Here is a 26,118-nt window from a genome sequence, read left to right as displayed (position 1 = left end):
GTAAAATCTACTCATGAAGAAAGGCTTCAGTAAGTTATCAAATCTACTCATGAAGAAAGGCTTCAGTAAGTTATCAACATCTAGTAAGTTTTAGACACAAGCAAAACTTTTTATTGTTGGACTCTCCAAAACTGTGTAAACTCTTTTTTTTTTTCGAAACAGGGTTTCTCTGTATTGTTTTGGAGGCTGTCCTGGAACTTGTTCTGTAGACCAGGCTGGTCTCAAACTCACAGATATCCACCTGCCTCTGCCTCCCGAGTGCTGGGTTTAAAGGCGTGCACCACCAACGCCCGATGATAAACTCAGTTTTTGAAAACATAATTTCCATAAAAAAAATGGAATGTTTAAAAATAAGACATTTAGAATGAGAACTACAGACTTCATAATTCTTGGATATTATGTCTAAATGAGCGATGAAGAATTTGCCCTCTAAGGAAATGCTGCCACTCAAGTAGACAAACTACATAGCAAACACATAGTAACACAATTGGGTTCAAAATTTTTTCAAGGAGTTCAAACTATAAAAGGAAGAAGAAAAAAATATGCTATTTCAAAAAATAATAATCACACAGTATCTGCTCCCTGGATTGCTTCCAGGACACAGCACAGATTTCAAAATGTACAGATGACAAAATCTATGGATGTTCAATACTCTTACATAAAGTACTCTGAGGCCTGCACATACTTTCGATCCTCCCATATGCTTTGAACCATCTATAGATCACCTAAAACTAATAGTCTAAATGTTATGTACATGATAACACACTGCTGAGGTAATAATGATAAGACATGTTCAGTAGAGGTGAAACTTTTTCTGATTATTTTCTATATGCATTGGGTGAATTCATATTTGTGAAACCTACAGATAAGGAGGGCTAACTTTGCTTTTTCCATAGATCATATTCTTTTGTAAAGTAATCCAACTTACATCATTGGACTTGCATTTTTCCTTGTGAGAATATATAGTCCATTCCAAAAGCATATTTACTGGTTTTGTTAGAAGTCCTGAAGTTTCACTTCCTGACCAAAAAATTTCAAGAACAATTGCCTTTTCTGTTCCTTTCAGACTCTGGGAACCTGACCAGTCACACAACCTAATGAAAATATGAACAAAAAATCAATCACCATGCCAATTAATCATGGCAGTTAGTACACCTATTCTGATAGGACAAGAATGCTGCCAATTTTTGAGAAAGACGATAACATATAAAGATTACAATACAACACAGGTATAATAAAGGACAAAACATTAACAACAGCCTCATGGGCTGGGTATGTCACACTAAGCAGGTGCTGTGGAGGACACTTGGGAGTCCTAACACTGGAAAGGAGAGTCATGCATGCCTTTGGGCTCACTGGTCACTACTTTGTGAGCTACAGGATGAAGAAAGACCCCTGTTTCAAAAAAACAAAATGTGGATAATACTCCTGAGGAATGTCTCTTAGGTGGAAGCTTTGGTATCTATATACATGCTCACATGTCCACTGATGCATATACATGACCGTGCACAGAAAAATGGTCTCGGTTCAGTACAAATCACTATACAGGGCATTTAGGAATACATATATATATTCCTGAAACACATACTCTTCCAAATGAAGAGAGAAAAATATGAACCAAAGAAAAAGAAAAGGGATATAAGCAAACTGTCACTTTCAAAGGGTTGTATCTGAAAACTGACAGAAAGCCTAAACAAAAACACAAATTAGGAGACTTATTCAAAACAGACATATTATAACCATAAGTTTAAACAACAGAACTATAGCAAAGTATTTCTTGTGATTGACACTTACTTTTGAATCAAATGGCGTACTTCACTTTCAAATAAATTAAAGAAAAGCTTGAGCAAAGTAAGATGTACCACCTTTGAACCAATATTTTCTGATATTTGATGACAGAAACCTTCATTGAAAAGGCAAGACCTGAAAAATATGAACCCAACAAGGTATTTCATAAAAATAAAGTTACTGAATAAATTGTGGACAAAATGTTTCTTTTTAAAGACTTTAAAATTTTTTACAAAACCTACAAAAATTTTAAAGCAAGCTCAATAAAATTTTCTTAATTTACTTGAGTTCTTTTTTGCTGTTGTTTTTATTGTTTGTTCGTTTTTCAAGACAGGGTTTCTTTGTTTCACCCTGGCTGTCCTAGAGGAACTCCCTCTGTAGATCAGGCTGGCCTTGAACTCAGAGAACCACTTGCTTCTGCCTCCCAACTGCTGGGATTAAAGGCATGCTACACTATCACTAGCTAAGATTTAGTCCCAACTGCTGGGATTAAAGGCGTGCTACACTATCACTAGCTAAGATTTAGTTCTTAACACAAATCTAGCTTCTTTGGCCTCAATATGATATCTGGCAACCATCAGCACTCTCTTTGTGCACTTCATTTCACTAGGGTCTCGGTTTATAGTATGAACTATAGTATCCTTCACTACCCATGATTACTTTCATTTCCACTATCCGTTATAGTTTTCAAAATTGAATATTTTATTTGTATTTTGTCATGATCACAGAACTTTAAATGATGATTGCCATGCTCTACCACACACCTGCATTTGGCTTGTACATATGAGGAAAGAGTTTGTTAGCACAGTTCTATAGTGGACGGACACACACACACACACACACACGTTAAATGAACAAGTTTGTTCAATTTTTTTAATGAGTAGATGTTTCTGACTGCTTGTGTGCCTGTATACTGTGTGTATCTGATGCCTGAAAAGGTCAGAAGCAGGTAACAGCATTGGATCTACACCCGGAAACTGAGGGGTACAGAGGGTTGTGATTTACAACATGAGTGTTGGGAATGGAACCTGGTTCTCAGCAAGAATAAAGTGTCTGAACCCCATTGTTCTCTCCAGCCATGCAGTGTATTTTTACAGAGAAAGCAAGAGCACTAATAAATTCTAAGCCTTACAGAAACAGAAATTAGGCATTGGTATTCATTATTTAACTCCAAATTTTCTTATCAATAATATCAACAATGTATCTGTTGCTTTTTATTTCTGCCTCCAGTTTCCTTGTCTTTGTATGTTTACGTGCACGTGGAGAACACAGGTTGACGTGAGATATCTTTCTCAATCACTTGCCACCTTAGTCTTGAAATAGGGACTCTTTACCCCCACCAAGACAGGGTTTTCTGTGTGTAGCCCTGGCTGTCCCAAGACTCTCTTTGTAGACCAGGCTGGCCTTGAACTGAGAGGTCCACCTGCCTCAGCTTCCTCAGTACTGGAATTAAAGGCGTGCGGTGGCACCACCACACCTAGCAAAATGGGGACCAATGAACCCCAGAACTCTGTAATGCAGCAAGACTACCTGGTCAGCCAGCCTCAGTGATTCTCCTGCCTCTGTCTCCCCATGCTGGGATGACATGCATACTGTCACTAAATCAGCTTTTTAAAACCAAAGTTCAGGGGACTGAACACAGGTCCTCATGACTGTGTGGCAAGCACTTTCCTGATCCACACTCGTGTGTTTATAAATTACCGTGCATTTTGCAACAAAACCGGGGATCTCGAGAAATTTAACAAAGGTCTAACCTTTGCCTAGCTACTCAAGTGTCTTTTCTCCCACATATGAAGGACATTTGTGCCTACATCAATGAAAAACTATTTCAATAAAGGAAGACTATCAAAGTTTTACTAGAAATCATAAAATAATAATTACTGTAGCTAGATGAGAGAAAACAGGAAGTTCTGGAGACAGAAAACAAAGAGAGCCTAGTCAGATAACATATGTAGATTAATGACATATCTAGGAAACAGTAAGTACTGGTTAAAAATTCAAATTTCTAATTATTATAATATATTGACAAACATCATTTTTTAATAACAAATCTGATGTTTATATTCAATAACTTTTCTTTCAAAAAAACACAAATTCATAATTTTGGAAAATTTAAAATTTGGTATTATTGTTTTGTATACTTAATTTTTAAAATACAGACAAACATGATCAATATAAAATTTGTTCTTTTATAAATTTTGCAAAAAAATACAAAACACAAGTACTCATATTGTTTCTAAAAGTACAAATACACTTTTTAAGATTAGCGCTTGCAAACAGTAACACACCCTCCAATGTGAAATAGCTTACCTGACTAGCACTTCCACCAGAGACCAGGCTCCTTTCCTGCAGGTTGGACACTGAAATAACTCTGAGTAGTATCTGAACATGGCTGGTGATTTCCAAGGAGGATGCAGATGAAGAAGAGCTGATAATATATGAAAGTATCGACCAGAAAATGTATCTATGTTATCCTATTGTTTAAAAATAAACAAAATAAAGTACTGTAGCTAACAGTTTCATCACTTAATTTAGTTTCAAACTAAAGCAGTAATTCTAGCCTACTGTGAGGAGACAATTATATTAGTTTGAAATAACAAGGAGGAGTTATCATGCAGATCTACATAGCACAAAATGTTAAGTATTAGGAGTAGCATATATTAAATCTTCATAAGGATGATAGTAAGGTTAAGAATCTCAAGCAGCATTCTAAAGGAAGCCAAGGTAGAAACTCTTCAAGGACCAGTCTTATGTGTATTCAACGTTACTACAGCATGGTTTATCCCTGCTATGGTATAAAATCAGCACCCAGTTGGACACTATAGAAAGCCACTTCTCCATAGATACTAGCAACCGTTTCTACAAACTACATTCACTTAACCCGTATATCACAAATAAAATGACTATTACTAGAAGCATTTTTGCAATCTGATATCACACAATTTGACATTTATGTCACTTTACAGACATAGAAAACAAAACAAAACCAGATAACAATTTTCCTTTTTATTGAACAATATTTTTAATGTAACATATTCTGACCATCCCTTTTTAATAGTCTAAGTCATTCAGAACAAATGGGTACTGCACGTCCTAGCAAAATGAGATTTAAAGAAAAATCACAATGTTCACGTTTTAGCATTCTTGATGAAAAAGATTCTAAGTGCACACACAGGGCATCTTACCTGCAGGACATTCTCTAGAAGGGCATGGAGAAGGCACACAGGAGGAACATAATGGGCTTGCAAAGAGCAAAGCTCTTCAATGGCCTCTTTAAAGAACTGTCCTTCGATGAGGCTTTCAATTAGGTTTAATATCCCTCTGGGGAGCTCTGCATTCTTAACCTAAGGAAAAATAACTTTAAGTCTGAAAAAATGAAAGTTTAACTCTGAGATCAGATCTTGAATGAACAAAGAGCTTCTGTTTCCTCATCTATATGTAGGTGATTCTTGTCCTTATTACTTAACAGACTGTATGACTTTTGAACTTTACTGGTCCCAAGCAAGTCATATGCATTACTGTGTTTCATAACTAGAAGGCTCTCGAAAAACCAAACAACAACAAAAAACTAGAAGGCATGCCAAAGTGTTATTAGCTGTTTCTTAGTTTTCATTTCCTGAAGTGGTAAGATAAACTGTTCTCCTGGAAGAAAGTCTTAAGCAGGAAATATTTGCTGTATAAACTAAAGAATGTCAGCTATTAACTGGAACCATTCTAAAGACCACATGGAAGAAAACAATTCATTTAAAACAATGAATGGCGAAAAATAAAATATTTTGGAAGTTTTGGGTCAAGAATTTAAGACAAAAGTAGTAATTATAAAATGGATGAGATATGAAAAAAGTATATACTTCATAGCACTATTTAAAGATGTGTTGAAAAGTTTTTTGCATCAGAATAATACTTCCCCACTCCATTTCTGATTATAAGTAATGCATTACCTTAAATCAAAATATCTAAAACTTATACTACTTTTTTGACCCAAATTACCATCCAGCTCCAAGCACCTTACCTCTACATTGTATACAGGCTGTTTATCTATTCTAATGCAGTTGTATCGTACAGCCTACAAAACAACAACCATATAATTAAATTTAATAGTTTAAATTGAAAAATATATTTCAGCTTACAAAGCACAAAACCTTGGCCAAACATTCAAAACAGATTCAGGAACACAATAATAGCTATAATTAATCTGATTCTCATTCTGGCTCAAATTAGTAACTATCATCATTTTAGGATAATAGATTCTCACAAACAGACCAGTTCTACTGTCTCCTCCTCAATTAAAATAACTTCAGGTCATTTTCACTTTAGAGATCTGAAGTTGTCTATTACCCTTAGTACTTTAAGAATTAAAGATATAAATGCAGAGAACATTTTATACACAAGTCCAATGAGGGGGAAAAAGTGACTAAAGTATCACAACAATTACACATTAAAAGCTTCTTGTATTATTTTAAAAGACCTGTACTTGTAAATTTTTAGAAAATAATATAATGAAAAATATCTGCAATGAAATATAAAACATAAAAAACATCCCAATTTAAGAAAGTTCTATAAAGATACTCATAAAGCAAGTCAATGGAAAACAGAACCAAAAATTAGCAAAGCAATACAATAATTGCTAGTGAAGCTATAAAATATATTGAATCTTCTTACTAAAAAGAGTTATAAATTCAAATGACAATTGTCTGGCTTTTACTCTAGAAATAAAGGTAGAAGAGGGCTCCTACTGAAGCAAGAAAAATTAAATCACCTGCTCTTACAGCCCTTTCTTAAGCTTAGAGATGTAAAGCTGTAGTACAGACTCCAAGCACGCACCAACACACAGCACTGTTTAAAGACCACGAGTGTCTGAATTAAAACAACATATAATTCACATACACACTTCCCAATAACTCCTATCTTACTACAGAAAGAGTTTTAGTGTGATAAACATTACCTGAGCTCTATATATGTCTCTGTATATCTGTTTCTTTAAGGCAGTTTTTATTTCTGTGAGACCCACATTTGTCTTGACATCCTTGGTTTTTGATTCGATGGCATAATCAGTAAGAAGAGAATTCTTCATTTCTTTCTGCATACATGTAAAAAGCTTTAGATACTGTACTAAGAAAGTACTCAACACAGATAAAAATACAAGACTATAGAAACCCACTTATATTTTGCAATGTCTTCCTTGCTATTTACATTTGTGATTTCATTTGCTTTGCTCGCACAGTGATGTCAGGACACTGCATGCCAGGCAAATGCTGGACCACTGAACTCTATCTTGTGCGCTTCCAAACTTTCATTTGAACCTCTTCTTACATACATCTACTGAAGTGTACCTAGCCTGTTCTGCTTGACCTATAACATGAGCCGAGGCATAGCTTTTCTACTTTACATCAAAAGTTTTCAACATCATGTGTCACTGAGGAGCATGTGTTCAAGTATTTCAGGCTTTTGATGTTTGGATTTAGAATATTCCATCTATATACACATGCTCCCACTTGGACGTACTATAAAGTTACATTTTAGAAAAAGCTTATATAAGGAAGTTCCATTTGAAAATACAATTTTATTATAAAAGGTCTGTATTCTACCAGAGAAGAGCAAAATTAGAAACAATATTCAAATTTGAAGAGATTTACGAACTAAACACAGATGGAGTTTACAGTGGTGATTTCCACTTAAAGAAAATTCTTCCAAAAGGGTGCTCCCACCAAGAGTCAGCGAGCACCTAAACAAAAGCCTCAATACCAGACATGACAAACTCTCTTCTGAGCTGTTGGCCAGGGTTATGCAGGGTACTCCCAAAACATATAGCCTGCTCCTATTGCCCTTGTTACCTGCACCCTGCAAGAGATGAATGGATGGTAGGTCTCTATTGCTGAAGACACCATACACTTCAGAAATTCCATGCAAGTTTCAAAAGGAGGAAGGCGACCAACAGTCCTACCCAGCTTTGAAGCACATGGGCACATGTCACATGGGCAGCATGACACAATAATCTGAGGATGCAGTGACGGCATGCATACCATGGCAGGCACCAACAGCTTTCTCATTGGACTGAAGACCCACTCAACAAGAGGAAAACTGCATGGTACTGGAAATCTGCCCAGTGCTAATGCAGTCAGGGTTATTGGAGAAGAATCTATACTCCTAATTTACTAAATCAGCATAATCCCAACAGCAATCTCTATTTGTTCTTATATCTGCAGATAGGGGTAGTCTTTACCCCACATCAAGGACACTTCAACAGGGATCACTTGCAGAAACCCACATGCAATCAGTATGCAGAGTTGTAGAGCCCAGTCACAATGGTCACACCTATAGTACATGCACCTAAGGCTCAGGGAACATGGGAGGAGGAGACAGGAAGATTTGAGGAGTTTCTATGAGGCTGTGTCTCCTAGTAACAGCAGAAGCTACACCCATAAAGCAACTTGACTGTCTAAACATGAGTTGAACAAGGAAGTGTCACCAATCCAACATGCCAAAGTGGAGGGGGGAAAGACCATGAGCCTCAATCCCACAGAAAGAACTTTAGGCAACTGAGGAAAGGTGGGAGTGGAAGAGGCGGTCTTCTCAAGCAAAAGCACACCTATGACCTGCCCAGTGCCAACAGGTCAACCCTGAGAGCATATGCGCAGTAACATTATATGGACTCAACAGGTTATAGCTAAGAATACATATGTACTGCAAATACATTATGTGTGTGATTACTATTGAATAATAGTAAAAAAGAGGTCATGATCTTGGAAAAGAAGAGTGGTATATAGGGAGGAAAAGAAAACATGATGAACTTTTATAATTTCAAAAAATTGTAAAGATGTTAAGAGAAATTTATCTTTCTTCCAGATCTTTTTTCTTTTCCTTTTTGTTTGTGAAGAGCAACTTAATTTAAGAATCACAATTAGCTCAAATTTCCTTATTTATATTCATATGAAGAGCTTTCCTATAGACCATAGTTAATTACAATGCATATAATATAATAAATGTATATAATATATAAGTAAAATAATATATATAAAAGTAAAACATATCAAACCAAGAGTTGTTCAAAAGTATATAGAATTTAATACAGTAAGCATCTTTAATAAGCACATCGCCTGCATGGATTATAAAGAAAGAAACCCTAGAAACACATATCCTATAGTCTTACCTGATCTCTGTAATGCACATGCTTTCTAAAAGTACTTCTAATTATGTCATGTTCATCATCAGTTTTGTAATAACCTTCTTTTCTGTTCTTTTTCCTCAAAATGTAACTCCTTTGGACATTTTTAATTTTTTTCTTAGTTTCTTTCTGTATTTTGACCACAATTAAACAAATCAGAATATGCATTAATGTTACAAAATCCAAATAAGCTAAGGGTGGGGGGCTGACAACACAAACACAACACATTGATGGATAGAGCTCTATGCACAGGAAAAGCTCTCCGCCAGGCAAGTGTGTATATGTTAGCAAAAAGCATTTGGGAAAACAGAAGAACATGATGAGCAACAGGTGACAGTGTCCTGATGACAGGAACTTCATCCCTAGGAATACATTCTCAACTAGAGAAATCCCTGAACATATGCACTAAAAGTCACACAAGAGATTATGAATTCTTCATACAAGAACTACCAGATACTCTCAAAACAACTAATCAACTACAAAGAAACAAAAGGAAAACCAAATGCTTATCAACAACAACAAAATGAAGTTTAAAAATGCAACACAATTAAACAACAAAACACACAGGTGAGGAAAATGTCCATAAATAGTGTGACCTACAAATGTTCATCAACAAGCAAAACTAACTACCATTTTAAAACAGAAAAAAACAAAGGAATAATAACTTAAGTTCTAAAATAAGGGATACTTCCAGATAAGATGGAAAAGATAGTTAGAGGAAATGATACAGAGGTAGCTTAAAAACTGGGGAAGACTGATTCTTTCCCTGGATAAGGAGTTCATAAAGTAGCATTCTTCTTCCTTTAAAAATGCTGCTTAAGCATCTGTTAACATTTCTGTACAAGTTCTTCCTAAAAAATTTCATGACTCACATTGTATTTAGTAAATTTAGAGAGGTTTTATAACATAAAAGGATTATTTTTATGAAAAGTTACCTGATTCTCATGTGCATGTCTTCTCATTGTATTTCTCTTTTTAACAGATTTTGTATCTTTTCTGCAGTCTCTGAATTTTTCTTTTTTGTGATGTTTGCTCATTACAAATCTATCATTAACATTTTCATCATGATTTTTCATTTTGTTCTGTATGTTTATAAAATTAATTATACTCTGGGTTAGTATAGGTTCAACACAACTAATGGAAGTCACATAGAAAATTTCAGGAAGGCAGATTTTATACAGTACACAAGAGTAAATTTAAAATGCAAATTTTAATTCATTCTAGTTATACAAAAAGGGCTAAAAAACATATGCTTTAGTTTGCCACATTTTATAAACAGTTTGTTACTAGATATACTTACATAACCTGCTTATTGAATTTAGAGTATAAAGTATTACAATCTCATATCTTTGGGACATGAGAATTTCTATGTCAATTTTATGTAAAATTTCCTGTAATAATTTCCCCATCTTTTGTAAAATTTATCTATTTTTTTACATATTTAATGAAATGAAATCTATTTTGATAACTTCATCATTTTACATTACTGGCTGTATTTAAAACTGATCATACTGAATTTGGAATGATTTAGACACATCAATTCAAAAAGCCTTACTAAACATCACACATGATTACAGAAGGAAGTCTTAAAAGGCACACAGATACCACTGTATTCAGAGGAGGAGCAAAAAGGCAAAAGCATTTTAATGTTTCATTAAACTTGTCATGTGGTTTAAGAAACTGCAGATTTCAAACTGTAAATTGTCCCTAGCATGTACACAAGAGTTTCTAATTACACATAAAAATGTTTCAGTTTAGACAATAGTTACTCAAGACTGATGTGAGAAACTAACAAAACAGACTTACTACCCATAGTATTAAGTGATCATTAGCTTTTCCGCTGTTGTCTATCATTAATGTCTGTGAAACACAGCACAACAGCTGCAGTCGTCCTAGGTTTTGTTGTTCTCACGTTAATACAGATTGATTTGCTTTAAACTCGATTACATGTTCATTTAGATTGCTTATGAAGAGAGTGCTCACAGATGAGGAAAAGTTTTAAGTAATTAGCATGAGCTGAGAACATAGCACATTTGAGGAACTCAACAATTCTCTAGGCACATATGCATTATTCCAAAGAATCCCAACACAGACATACAAAAAGTTCCCAATATGTTCAACTCACGGCCTAAAAATAGAAGATTGATGATATGCTAGTTTTCAGATACCAAGGTTTATAATACTTTTTTGTAACCAAGAATGGGCTCTATTTTACAGTTCTTTAGGAAAAATCAGAGAATGTTTGACTCATGAAACTTTACCTGGACTCTATACATGCTCTCTCCAGCAGCTTTCATTTCAAGAAATCCAGCATCTTTCTTAAACTCTTTCCTTTCTTCTTGATTGCTGTATTTGGTCCAACCAGAACTGGTTTGGGAATCTTCATTGTTCTGAATTTCTTTCTGTATGTGATTTAAAACCATCTAAGCCATTAACTAAATATAATAATGCTAGTGTGCATATTTATTATATTTTATGGACTTCAACTTAATATATAATTACATATACTTTATGATCAAGTCCTCCTAAAACAAAGGAAAGTATTTAAAGATAACCAATATAACAAATTTTTTAATAATAGTGATTTCTGTAGCACATTAACACACACACACACACACACACACACACACACATACAAGCAAATGCTTTGTCTAGTAACTGCTACTTATTGAGGAGTCAAGAACAAAAATATTCTACATAGCCTCTATAAACATTAAGATTAAAACTCAGATATTAAAAATTGTCCATTTATGGTCAGACTGCCTTGTCTAGTAACAACCCTATCTATGAGTAATCTAGGACAAAAACATTTTATACAGGCCTATGCAACTAAAGTTACAATTCAAGGCTGGTAAGAGTGCAGCCAGTAACTTGTTTGCCATGTAAGTATGATGGCCTGTATTCAATCCCTAGAATCCAGACAAATAAAACAGCCATTTTGCTGACACACTTAGAATCCAATACTTGGAACGTAGACATGGGCAGAGCTCTGGAGCTTGCTGACCAGCTGGCATAGTTTACATGGTAAGTTCCAGAAACCCTGTGTCAAGAAACAAGAATCAAAAAGAGAAAAAAAGCAGAAAATGCAAAAAAAAAAAAAATCAAAACAACAACAACAACAAACCCCACACAATAAACAACTAATAAAGGTGAACTATTCTCAAGGGATTCCAGGGCTAACAGCTAGCCTTCCTGCGAGGTGGCCTCTACACTCAAAAGTAGATCTGGGTGCACCTATACACACCTACACACAAGCTCCATTCTAGATGTAAAAATAACCAAGTTTGGACAGGTTGTTTAATCTTTCAGTCTTTTATCAATATGATCTTTCATTTGCAGGGTCATTCAGTACCTATCTTACAGAACAGCAACAAAGAGAAAGGATCACCTGGACCGTCTGCTGTTGCAAACAGTGTCTTGAAAAAACAAACAAACAAACCTGGAACCATTTTCTAAGTCTTTAAAAATATCCATGTAATTATACACATAAAGCAGTAGTGAGAAAACCAGCTAAAAGCAAAGGTGAGCTCATGATGGTTCCGAAGATGTCTTTGTGAAGTGTCCAGATTCACATTTGCTCAGCAACAGTGGAAGACCAACATCTTAGGTAACAATTATGATGGAATCTAAACTGTCTGACACTGGTTCCCTTACTTGTAGGGCCTCCCTCTACAGGCAAGAGTCCCCCCTTTAAAGAGGCTGCAATTTTGTAGCCCCAGAATAGCAGTTGAGAGCAAGTAACCAAATTTCTTAATCAATTCAGAGAAGGTAAGGTGAAAATTTAGAAAAATAAGAATGTCTCTTCCCCTCCCCCCTTTTAAAGAATAATCTTAAATGCATACACAATTTTTTTTTTGTGAAGAATTTGCAGTGAGAAAATAGTTCTGTTTTTTGATGGGGATGTCCTTCTGTATGCTGTGAATACATGTTTCACTTATTGGATTGATGAATAAAGCTGTTTTGGCCAATGGACGGGCAGGATTTAGCCAGGCAGAAAATCCAAACAGAGAGAGAGAGAGGTAGTAGCGAAGAGTCTCCAGGGAGATACCACGTAGCTACCGGGAATGTAAGACATTCTCTGGTAAGCTAAAACCTTATGTAGATACACAGATTAACAGAAATGGGCGTGGAGGAAGCTCAGAGTGAGTGAAATCCTGAGTGAAACGTGTACTGTTGACATGGACACAGCCACGTCAAGAACCTATAGGCTCAGGGATGGAAAGGCTTCCTTTGGGTACCAAATACAAGTGGGGGAGTGTGTCCAGAAAATGTCCCTCATAAACACCCCCTTCCAGATATTTATAGCCTGAAGACTGTTCCCCTACAGAGTAGTCCTACAGAGATTAGCTAAACCTGTCACTTTGATCAAGCTATGAACTATAAACTTGCCTCCTTGCTTATCTGTATGTAAAACCCCACCTCACTGTTGAACCATATATAATAAACATGCTAAGCTTCAGGGGTACTGCTACTCCTTTACCTGAAAGTACAGACCACCCAACCCCCAGTTTTTCTGTGTTTATCTGTCCACTATTTCTTCTTTCCGTTGATGTCCCCGTGAGGTTCAAATTCCAAGAGCATAGCTTCCTGAGAGACATCTGCAGATGATCTCTTGCCCACATATGAACACACAAAAACAACACACACACATACACTCACAAGCTCGAGCCAGACAGCATCTCAGTACTGGAGTGGGAGTTGATGTAACTTAGAAAGTCTTTTTGTTTTCTGAGTTTTGTTAAGTTTCCTGCAATTAACTCCCTTAAGAAAATTTCAGTGTGTATATTTCATGTGTGAGCATGCATGCCTGTGCATATGACGTATGTGAGCATGCAGGCTTGTGTATATGACACCTGTGAGCATGCATGCCTGTGTAAGCACAGGTGCCATGTGTAGAGTTTAGAGGACCTTCCACCTTTTTTAAACACCTTATTGTTTGCTCCTGTGTATGCTAGGCTAGCTGGCCCATGAGCTTCCAGAGATAGTCTTGTCTTAATCACCCATCTCACCGCAGGAGTCTGGGCTCACAGATATTTGCTGCCATGTTAGACTTTATACAGGCTTTTAGAGATATGAACTCAGGGCCTCACAATTTGCCCATGGAGTCATTTCCTCAGATCTCTTAGTTTCCTTAAATTGACAGTCCAAACATTCCAAAGTAACTTCTCCAGTCTGCAAAATCTTATGAAGATCAACAATGAACACATATAGTAATTTTGCCTCTCTGTGTTTCTTTACTTTGCATATTTTTTACTAACCTGTATTTTACTAGAAATTGAAATTAGTAATTTCCATGTTCTATCCCAATCTAAATAGTAAAGTACCTCAACGATGGATATTTGATTTAAGTCATTTCATATCTCTCATGCATTTCATTGCACAGCAATACTTCTACAAAGACCTACTCAGCTAGACTAGATGTTAACCTAATTCTGCCACTCAGCTTTCTAAAAAGTGTTAAGAACATCAAATATGAGAGTTTGTGAATGTCACTTTTAACTCAGTCGATTTACACAGCAGCTCTTCCTACATGATCTTTTAAAGGAAGTGCATGAGGTACATAACATGTTCTATGCCATAGAGTTGAAAGAAAAAAACTAAGATGAAGTGAACTGTCTCATTTTTCCTAGAAATCATTACAATGTGGTTTCCTCACTTAGATCAGTTATATACTTCTGTCTGATCTAGACTTACAATGCATTTTAAAACTCAGTATATAAACTAGATGCTATCTGCTGCTTTCTGTTGACATAACATTTGCTGTTCTTTCTTAGTTTAGCAGCTAATCTTAATATTGTCATATTTTATTGTATATTAAGACTGTATGATTATTATATAATATACTTCAATAATTCATCTCAACAGAAAATATATAATTCAGATATATTTATAAATACAATTAAGAATGACTTTCAATTGCTGGTGGCAAATTCTAGAAAACCAACTGAAACAACTCAAAGCAACAAGTATTAACTCTCTGAATGGCAATGAGGGGCAATGAAAAACACGTTTTGAGATTGATAAATCTGTTTGTGACACAGCTTTGCTACGTAGCACAGATTAGCCTGGAATTCATGATTCTTTTGCTTCAGTCTTTAAGAGCTCTAGAATTTCAGGTGCCTACCTCTAGGGCTACGTTAAGTGCCTAGATTCTATCTCTGCTCTGCTGTCTATACAGCTGTCTACTTATCAAGGCTAATACTGTCCACCATCAAATAATGACTACAGTAAAAAATCACTTCATAATCCTATCTAGAGTCAAGCCTGTTGGTGGCTTTTATTATTTTTGTTTTTGTTAAGATTCCTAGATCAATCACTGTCAAGGTGAGTATAGGCAGAAGTATTATGTATATTCTAAAAGGATTCAAAAAAGCTTTCATAATTTCTGCTAATCTATCAAATATGAAATGAGAATTCATGTTCCAGGCTCTGTGTGAGGTGATTGGGACTTAATTATGGAAGATATAAAGTCAAAAGTAGAATATCATTCAGTAATTAGAAATTTGTTCTAGGTACACAAAGAAAGGATTTGATGATAGCATGATGTTAGAAAAAAAGAGAAGCAGTTTGAATCAAGAGATACATGAAGTAGAATTGATATGACTGGGTACAAGAAATCAGGGAAGGAAGGTCTTGAAAAGTGATTCTAGACCTCTGCCTTCATATAGAAGTCAACAGGCACCATTTCACGGTATCCACTGATATGAGATATAATGGAAAGAGTATGACTGTTCACTGATGAAGGTTACTTATGAACGTCCTGAGCTTTCTCTAACCTTATGAATGATTCACAAATTCTTCACTTATCTATTAGGAAATTTCTCTGGAGTTTCATCCCTGTTCAAAAACTTGAGATTTTATATTTATATGACAGGAAGAAGGAAGTCTAAATCTTAGAAATAATTCTCTTTTCAAATTTGTATGTCATACATTCTCTACTTTATTATACTATGATGGTAAAAGAATGAAATTAGTTTTCGCATATATGTCTAAAGCATTTATGGTAGAGACTGAAAACAAGACAAATTTAAGCTTAAACTTCTCTCAAATCTATACACATTCTTGACTATGTAAGAAATTGAGAATGCCTTAAAATATCCCATTTTCATGTTTCTAATCATTGCATTTCCAGACTCAGAACTCAATTTTAACTGAATAGTCAGTCCTCCATTTCTACACATTCTAAACCCACGGACTTAACAAACCCAGTGGCTAACCCTGACTGGTACTGAACATGTACAGGCTTGTAGTAACCTAGAGACAACTGAAGCACACAGGAAGTGCTTACACATGACACAGAGGTCCTATGTTATTTTAGGTAAGACGTTTGGGAGATGAGCATCTGTAAATTCTGGTATCCAAGGTAGAGCCTAGAACCTATTTTCTGAGACTGACATAGGGATGACTTTATTTCACTCTGTTGACACTTTATAAAAACAAATGTTTTCAAAAGTCTAATACTTTACTTACCTCTAAAAGAAAATCCCCTAAATACTGAATTGGATAAAACGGAGCCTTAAAGTTCTCTTGTTCTCGCTCAGCACTGATTCTTGCATTACTGGCAATCACATGAGTTATCCCACTTGGAGAACTTTTTGGTAAAATGATATTTGCCTTTCCAGCCTCCAAAACTCTAAATAAAAATTTAGATGATGGGGGAAAAAAAAAGCATTAGAAAGATTGAGTTCATTAAGTCAACTACCAATTACTACCTTAGGGATAGGAATAAACTTTCCTGAAAAGAGGCTATTACCTTGGGTCACTGAGAGACCATGGAAAGTTAACAACTGAAATAATTCCTTAAAACCTAAAATGTCTGGAACAAATGTTTAAGAGTCCTATTATTCTGTTTCTTTATATGGGAACACTTTTATGAGCCATGAATATTGAAGCAATTGACAGTACAAGTCACATCAATAAGCAAAACCAATGAAAAATATTCAGGGTAACAGCTACCCTGGATTGCAAAACACACCTCCAAAGAAATCACTGTGAACAACAATGAATGAATGAATGAATGAATGAATGAATAGACAAAACTAGATGCTGAGACTCAACAGAAAAGTTGATCTTTTAACATTTCTAGTCTTTGGCTAGGCTTGATGGTACAAACCTTTGGAGAACCAAGGCAGAAAGATCTTAAATTTGCACTCACCTGGAGTGAAATGAATACATTCTAAGCCAATATGGTATATAAGTGAGATTCTGTCTCACAAAATAAAACCACACAAAATCCAAACAAAAATCGAGACAGATAAAATAGAAAGAAAAAAAGTAGCTTAAATTCTATTAAGAAACAGTTTTACTTTAAGGATTAAGAACATATTACACAGAGACAAATTCATTCAAATATGAATTACTTTTGGCTTCTATATAGGGTCTAGAAAGCAAGAAAGGCAAATAATCTATAGAATCACAACTTTTCTTGAACCTATAACAGAAACTATTTCACTTTTGCAGAACAAAAGGAGGAAGGAAAAGAAGAGAAGGAAACATGATAAGGAGGTACATTTTAAAGAAATCTAACGACATAGTGTAGCCAGTATGACATGAAGTGTGGCACAAGAAACAGTTTTCATTTACATAGTTTTAGTCACAGATAAGGGGTAATGTGGTGATCTATTGCTTATGATCTAATAAAACCACTGGCGACCAGAATGCAAAGGCTGCCACACTAGTTAGCTAGAGAAGCTGGGCAGTAGTGACACACATCTTTAATCTCTTTAATCTTTAATCCCAGGACTCAGGAGACAGAGGCAGATGGACCCCAGTGAGTTCAAGGCCACCCAGGACTACGTAGGAGTGAATCAGTCTAAAAGAGTAACAGAGCTCACGCCTTTAATCCCAGCACTAGAGAGGTATATAAGGAAGAAGCAACAGGTGACAGAATCTCCATTTCACCTTGGTAGAGGTAAGAGCTACTAGCTGGCTGCTTTGCTTCTCTGATCTTCAGCTTGAACGCCAAAATCTGTCTCTGAGTTTTTATTTTTCATCCTACAGGGTAAGTTAGGATAGAAGAGAAACTTCCTAGGTAGATGTTGTCGAGCAGTGATTACTGACTACTACTGAAATACAGGCACAAAAAATATCACATTTTTTTCTTATGAAAGCATCTAGATTGTTTCTGCCCTTAGGCAAAGGGGAAAAATAGGCTGTGTTTCTATGAAGAGTCAAGGAAAATCTACTTGCCTCTACAGAATTGATAGGAACACCACTGCTGTGCACTCTGGTAAAAGAGCCATTGTTTTTAAAACCAAAGCAAAGCTAGGGAGGAACCAAAGTCACTTAGTTCATTATCTCACATCATTGTGAGATACAGAGATGCAATATTTCGGGGAACCAGAAAAGTTTCTCCTGCTGCTGACATAAGATGGAATTTGACTGTCATGTGAGCAATGGAAGGAGGATGACACTCAATACATAAATGCTTTGAGAAGGTTCCAATAACAGGAGTTAGCTATTTAGATAATGCTTAATATTCACAATGAGGAATCTATTCATCCAGAATCCTGACTTACAAAGTAGTAATCACATAGATGAAAAGTATGATGGGAATATTTCTACAATGCGGTTTGTCCAAGTGACTGCCCAGGGGCAAAGGTTAAAAAGAAAACAGGATCCAGCTTTCTGGTGCATCCAAGAAACACACCTCACCATCAAGGATAGACATCATCTCAGCATAAAAGGATGGAAAGAGGCATTCCAAGGAAATTGATTCAATAATCAAGCAGGTGGGGTCATTTTACTATCTAACAAAATAGAATTCAAACCAAAGAAGAGATGTAGAAGGGCACTACATATTCATTAAAGGAAATCTACCAAGATGGTATTACAATTCTAAACATCTATGTATCAATCCCAAGTTCATGAAAGAAACACTAAAACAGCTAAAACCGCACACTGACATCCAAATTGTGACAGTAGATTACTTCCATAATTATTCTCCCCAATAGACAGTTCATTCAGACAAAAAATTAAACAGAGACATGCTGAAGCTACATGACACTGTAAGTCAAATGGGTCTAGTAGATACTTACACAACATTTCAATGAAACACAAAAGAACACATCTTCTTTTCAGGAGATCATGGAACCTTCTCCAAAACTGATCGCATACCTTGACAGAAAGCAAGCCTCAACACATACAAGAAAATAGAAATAACACTTGCATCCTATCTGACCACCAGGGTAAAGCTGCTATCAACATCAGAAAGTATATAAACTCATGGAAACTGAACTCACTATTGAATGAAAAGTGAGCCAAGACAGAAATCAAGATGGAAATTTAAAACTTCCTAGAACTCAAGTAAAATGAAAATATGTTAAAATATGGAACACAGTGAAGGTAGTTCTAAATGCCAATTTCATAGCACTAGGTGCCTACATTAAAAAAATGGAGAGATCTCACACTAGCAACGGACAGGAAGTAAGATACCTGGGTAGAAACAGGATATAAGGAGGGAGTAGCAGGAATTTGTGCTCGTCTGCTGAGAAGCTGAGGATTTAAGGTGTGGCAATGACTTGCTCCTTTTCTCTGATCTCTCAGCATTTTCCCAAATGTCTGACTCTGGGTTTTTATTGCTTAGACCATTTAAGAACACCATTTACACAGCACATTGAAAGTTATGGGATATTGGGAAGCCCTGCTGGTCAGACACTGCAGTCTACCATGGCTTGGCAGCATTCTTGGAGTTCCCCATAGCAAAGGCTTTCTGCTCATTACCTAACCTTATCTGAAGAATGGTTCTATGCCAGGACACCTGAGTTTTCACAAAGATGACTCCTGACAAGCTCCCTGCAAATGTTCTTCCCCTCTGCCCATATGATAATTAGGTGGCATGCTCTAGCAATTTTCATAGGGTCATGATGCTACTAATCCAGTGATTTGATAGGAGTATACCACTTAATAAACATTAGGTGATTCCCCAGCTACTGTCCCCAATCCTATATATTCCCTGTACTCTGGAATAAAGATGAGCTGCCTCACTGAAGCTGCCTCCTGTAGGCTATTTCTGCCATGTTCACAGGCCGTGCTAAGCTGTCTGCTGCTGCTTCTGTTCCTTTGTCCTAGTGGACTGGTGGCCAAATGACCTGAGTAGGGAACACCCACAATGGAAGGTGAAACAGTAGCTTAAGACAAGTTTACGACAAAGCTTCACAGCTGGATGATGAACTCTCAACAAATGTCAACTGTCCATGGAGGGCACAGTACGTATGAGCGGGGAGACATGGTTTGTAGAGGGAAGTAAGTTACTTGGGGCCAAGCCTTTGAGTGTTAGAGACTAACCTCATTTCCGGGCAGGTGTGAGCAAGTCTTGCTGTAAATTCCCATTGCCATCCCCTCCCCACCATGAATGATAGTAGACATTTAGTAAGTGTTTTGCCACAGGGACCAGAAAAAACAAACAACACAATACAATAATATGGTAAGAAAAAACTTAACTGCTTAGTGTTACACCTCAAGGAAGAAGAATAAGAACAAACTAAATCTAAACCTACATAAATAAATGGAACAATACAGATTAATTCAAAATACTAAAACAAGAAGTAGAAGATCAGGATATGTTGGTATACACCTGTAACACTAGTTTTCAGAAAGCCCAGGCAGGAGGGGAGCAGTTCAAGTAGTCTGTGATACTAGACCTTATATTAAAAAAAGCAAAAACAAAGGCTAGAAAACACACAGAAAAAGAAAAAAAAATCTATGGAACTAAAAGCTTTATTTTGATGAATAAAACTGACAAACCATTACCTATATTAAGAAAAAAGCAGTGAAGAGTCAAATGAATAAACACACATGAATACAGACATTACAACTGATTCCATAAAAACAGACTCTAATGAACAATTACACATAAACCAATTGGGAAACCTAAAACAAATGGATTAAACCCCTTTACACACAATTTATCAACACTGAACCAACAACAAAATTCCTGAACAGACCAGTAACAAATAATAAAGTTATCGATATAAAGGTTTCCAGCAAGTAAAGGCCCAGACCTGAAGCATCACTTGTTTCCTACCAAACATTCAGAGAACTGCTGTTAATTTTTCTCCAAATATTCAAAAAAGTTGAAGAGGACATTCCTGCAGTCACGTACTACAAGAGCAGTATTATTCTGTTACCTACACCAGGCAAGTACAGCACAAGGAGAAGTAAATGGTACTTTTGGCAACATTTTGTCTCAAATTGCTTTGCTTGGGTATTTTTTATCTTACTGGTTTCTTTGCTTGTGTGTTCTGGTTTTTGTTTTTGTGTTTTGTGTTGTATGTGTTTCTTTCTCTTTTTGGGTTGTGTCTGCTTGCTTATTTTTAAAAGGGAGGACTTGGGGTTGGGTGGGTAGAGGCAGGGAGGCTATAGGAGGGATTGTGGAAGGGGAAATCATAGTTAGAATAGACTGTATGGAAGGCTTTCTTGTTTTCCAACAAAACAAAATTTAAAAAAGCATAAGGTATATACTACAAAACTAGAAAATTTACATGAATTAATAGCATGAGATAATGGGGGGATGCCTTTAATCCCATCACTTGGGAGACGAGGCAGGCAGATCTCTAGGAGTTAAGAGCCCAGTCTGGTCTACAGAGCCAGTGCCAGGATAGGCTCTAAGGCTACACAGAGAAACCCTGTCTTGAAAAACCCAAATTAAAAAAAATAAATAAATAAAATAAAAAATAAATAAAAAATACAAAACAAACAAACAACAACAAAAAATCCCCCAAATATTCTACAATATACAATTGAGTTCCAGGGGAACAACACAGGAGAAAGAAAAATATAAATGATAATAGCTAATAAAAACGAAAATCCCCAACAAGCAAAATAAACCACCAACAAAATAATGTCCCGTGCCACCCCCCACATCTCCACCTCCCAACACACAAATTCATACTGCTCAAACCAATGGTCAGGAGAAAAATCTTGAAGGAAAACAGATAAAGCACACACAAATAAGCAAAGAATGACATCTAATTTCTCATCAAAAGCATATAAGACTGTAAAGAATAGATCAGACTAATAACTGAAAGTGTGTGTGTGTGTGTGTGTGTGTGTGTGTGTGTGTGTGTGTGTGTGTAGGTGGGTCCTCAGCATGCATGCCATAATAATCAACATAGAAAACCTCTGTGCTCTTGAAATGAATGGGGATTTCTTTATTATGAGTGAGCAAGCAACAGTTTTGGAGAAGCAAACACTACCCAGGTGCCTTTACCTGGTAATAGACAGCATCACCTTCTATAGACTGGGTGTTCAGACCCAAGGGCTGTACCCATGTTGTATGCCAGTGTACCTGATAATAGACAGTGTATCTGATAATAGACAGCATCACATTCTATAGACTGGGTGTTCAGACCCAAGGGCTGTACCCATGTTGTATGCCAGTGTACCTGATAATAGACAGTGTATCTGATAATAGACAGCATCACATTCTATAGACTGGGTGTTCAGACCCAAGGGCTGTACCCATGTTGTATGCCAGTGGTGGAATACTGCTTAGCTCTTACAAAAGATTAAAATTCTGTCACTTGTAAAAACACAAATGGAACTAGAGAACCGTACAACATCAAATAACGAGGCACAGATTTCACTCTTGTGCAGGTCTTAAAAAACAGATCTTAACAGAAGTACGGGTACATTAGTTCTCAGAGATTTAGTTTATTTAGAGGGATGTGAGAGAGGAGACAGGCAATGTATTAGTTAAAAGATACACAATTAAGTAAATAAGAGGAATATTCTTATGAATGTCCACAAAGGATAAATACAGAGGGAGTAGGCTAAGTAACGTGAGGAAGGATAGAGAGGTGGGAGTGTTCAGGTGGGAAATCCAAGGCATGAAAACTACAGTGCTTATGGAGTGTGATGGTATACTAACACTGCCCTCACTCCAGCAGAATATATATATATATGATATATATACATATTCTGTAATATATATGTGTATATATATGTATATATATATATTACAATGTTTAAATCGTATGCTGATGGTACACATCTTTATAAGGACGACAATGGGATTTGGAATATGCACATTAATTGCATTTCAGTAAAACAGCTTTTTAAAAAGAAATATAGATATCAATAAAATAAATCTCAGACTAACTTGTCACATCAGAGAAACTGAACAGGAGACATGGAGTCAGTCAACTACTGGAAAATGCACATTTTATTTTTCTTTCTGTTATTGTTCCTACTTTGTTTTTCTACCTTGTTGTTTACCTTCTTCCCCGATGTTCTCCTTGTACATCTTCCCTGACGTTCTCCTTGTAGGTCTTTCTTGATATTTTGCTCTATTCTTTTATTTTTCTCATCTCGTTTATACCTTCTAAGATAAAAATTTCTAGCTGGGCGGTGGTGGCGCATGCCTTTAATCCCAGCACTTGGGAGGCAGAGGCAGGCGGATCTCTGTGAGTTCGAGGCCAGGCTGGACCGACAGCCTCGAAAACAATACAGAGAAACCCTGTCTCGTAAAACCAAAAAAAAAAAAAAAAAAAAGATAAAAATTTCTATGCAAGAAAAGATTACCTAACAACCACAAGCTACATATTTTCTAAAAACAAATTAAAAATCTTTATACAGGAAGAAATCACATTATATTTTTTCTTATATGTTATATGTTTTTCTTAAAAGCCCACAAAAGTTGATGGGACATGTCCTTCTGTATATATGTTTCTCTTATTGATTGATAAATAAAAAACACTGTTTGTTCAATAGTCAGTAGAAGCAGGAAGATAGGCAGGAGCAGGAGATAAGGAGAATTCTGGGAAAGCTAGGCAGAGAGACAGAGAGAAGTCATGTCGCCGAAAGGAGTAACAGGTATGGGCATTCTCCAGAAAGCCAAGGCCACTTGGAAATACTTAGATTAATAGAAATGAGTTAATAATTAAGACAGAACGAGCCAATAAGAAGCCCTAGCCATCAGCCAAAAATTGAATAATTAATATATGTCTGTCTCTGTGTGCTTATTTGTGTGGGACCTGGAGGGACAAATAAACATTTTTCTTTATATTTTTTTCTCAACATAACATCTTCAACCCCAAACAATGATTCTTTTATAATTGACTAACAAAGTTTTAGGCAAGCCAAGTGTATTTCAGCCAGTTCCTTTTGCTCTGGCAGGAAAGGATCAATCATTTTATTACTTATCTCAGAAGGTAATCTTGCACAAAGTCTTAAAAGAATCACAAATCTTAACTTTTATATATAAAAAAGATCAGAGTACACACCCACTCATCAACTATTTTTTTATTAACTTACAGCAGGAAGCCATGGGCAAAAATGAGTACAAGAAATGATCGCCTTTGGTCACCAACCCATCTTAGAAAGAAAGATGCATCAGCCAGTAACAGCCAGGTTGGTTGCCTTTGTTCTTGTTCCCTGACCTTGACAAGTCCCTTGCTCATATCTATTAAAAGTGGGCCTTTCTAAACTTTAAATTGTTCGACAAGATTTTCTACATCAAAGCTATCAATAAAAACATCTGAAAGAGACTTCACTAACAATCTCCATCTCTACATTCCTTCTATGGTGGTGGCTGACTCATTAATCTGCTCCCAGCAGCAATGCTGGGAAAAACACAAACATCAGTGCCACTGCCTAGTGAGGAGCTAGAAACCCTTGAGTTTCATACAGCTCCCATACTATGAGGGATGTGGTTGCTATGCTCAGCAACACCATGAGTTACTCAGGAAATGTAGTCCTTGGAACTCTTGTCTCTCCAAGGTCCACAGACACCTACTGTGACTATGTTAACCAGTGGGCTGTTTTTAATGAGTGAGTTCCAAAGCTGCTTGCCGTTCCTCTTGAATGGTCCGATACTAACTTAAATTTCAATTTCCAATTGTTCTTTGTCAGTTATAAAAATTTTATACAGTGATCTGGCTAAATTCATTTAACAGGTTCAGTATCTTTTTTTAAAAATATATTTTTAGTTATGTCTAAAAAGACAATTATGGTTGTTTCTTTTAAATTTTCCCCCCTTTCACTGTTCTTCCTTTCTTTTTTATTTGATTTTATTTGTGTATGTGTGTACATGCTTATAAGATTGGCTGGTAAATCTAGAAAATGCTAAATGAAAGTGATTAGGGCATCCCTGCCTTGGCACTATTGGATCCAAATTGCACCCCGCCCCCCAATGGCAGTGCTGGAGACAATGTCTTAAACAAAAGGATAAACAGAAACCTAAACTCAGCACTACTCAGAAATTTCCCAAGGCAGGTTTGTTTAACCGGGAAGTTCCAGATGAATCCTGACAGCCCTCATCAGCTCAAAAACCACTATCTTGCTGACTATATAAAATTTGCTTACTTTCCTGTCAACGTGTTGCCCTCTATTCTTGCAAGCAGACCACCAGTGTCTTCTGTCAATAAACTTTTTTCTTCTATGCACACAGTGGTCCTGTCCAGTGACTTCACTGAGCCCTCACTCACAGTTACTATTATGGAAGATAAGTCACCATGAAATATGATATTAAGTTTAAATATCATTATGCATTGAAAGCCATTTATTAGGATGAAAACAGGAAACTCTTTAACAAAGTATTTGTAAGTAGAATGAGCAATATATTGAAAATGGATAATATACCATGATGTAGTTTATTACATGAAGAAAAGAAATTTGTTTAAAACTAAGAATCAGTAGGGGCTAAGGATGGTTCAGCAGTTACTTTATTGCTCTTGCAGCAAACCCAGTTTTGGTTCCCAGCACCCATGTGGCTGCTCATAACTGTCTTAATTTCTGTTTTAGAGGAAACTTCAGACCTCTGAGGGCATGGTACATATGGTACATATGAATAGACACATTGTATACTGGACACTTTACATTTTTAAAACAGAACTAATAATTAACAGAATAAAACAGAAAAGACAAGAATCTTCACAGATGAAGATAAAGTCTTATAGTGATTTACTTAGAATAGCCTCCCTAAATATGAAAGTAGCAAGCAATACATCTAGCAATATACACATAAACTGATACAATGGGAACTAAAAAGTATACTGAGTATGGTGGCTCAGGAATATACTCCCTGTACTTGGGAAGAGCCAGAGGATCATGGGTAAAGTAGGGGGCAGCTGACCTAACAAAGAAACAATATGACTTATAGAACATTAAGGATACCCACAGAAACACACAGTGTACCTGAATGAACAATCAATAGTGTAAGAGCT

At 36.2% G+C, this 26,118-nt stretch overlaps 1 protein-coding gene across 5 annotated transcripts in view; it reads right to left on the bottom strand.

Moving 5' to 3' along the window:
• The window catches only part of Slf1 (SMC5-SMC6 complex localization factor 1), a 66,232-nt gene that overhangs the window by 28,904 nt on the left and 11,210 nt on the right, over positions 1–26,118 (bottom strand). For 4 of the 5 annotated variants that reach the window (XM_013126517.3, XM_040729086.1, XM_005065702.4 and 1 more), the window contains 10 exons: positions 16,424–16,586; positions 11,215–11,355; positions 9,889–10,035; positions 8,939–9,082; positions 6,734–6,868; positions 5,801–5,854; positions 4,974–5,132; positions 4,099–4,262; positions 1,795–1,923; positions 929–1,094 (listed from right to left, as the gene is read on the bottom strand). In XM_013126517.3, the coding sequence (XP_012981971.3) occupies positions 929–1,094; positions 1,795–1,923; positions 4,099–4,262; positions 4,974–5,132; positions 5,801–5,854; positions 6,734–6,868; positions 8,939–9,082; positions 9,889–10,035; positions 11,215–11,355; positions 16,424–16,586 (1,402 nt within the window). The remainder of the gene's footprint in view (positions 1–928; positions 1,095–1,794; positions 1,924–4,098; positions 4,263–4,973; positions 5,133–5,800; positions 5,855–6,733; positions 6,869–8,938; positions 9,083–9,888; positions 10,036–11,214; positions 11,356–16,423; positions 16,587–26,118) is intronic. The other variant, XM_021223570.2, reaches the window with a different exon arrangement.

Source organism: Mesocricetus auratus, unplaced genomic scaffold (genome assembly GCF_017639785.1).
Source record: "Mesocricetus auratus isolate SY011 unplaced genomic scaffold, BCM_Maur_2.0 Super-Scaffold_100020, whole genome shotgun sequence".
NCBI lineage: Eukaryota > Metazoa > Chordata > Mammalia > Rodentia > Cricetidae > Mesocricetus > Mesocricetus auratus.
The sequence above is the reverse complement of the archived record's forward strand: the minus strand, read 5'-3'. Positions and strand labels throughout refer to the sequence as shown.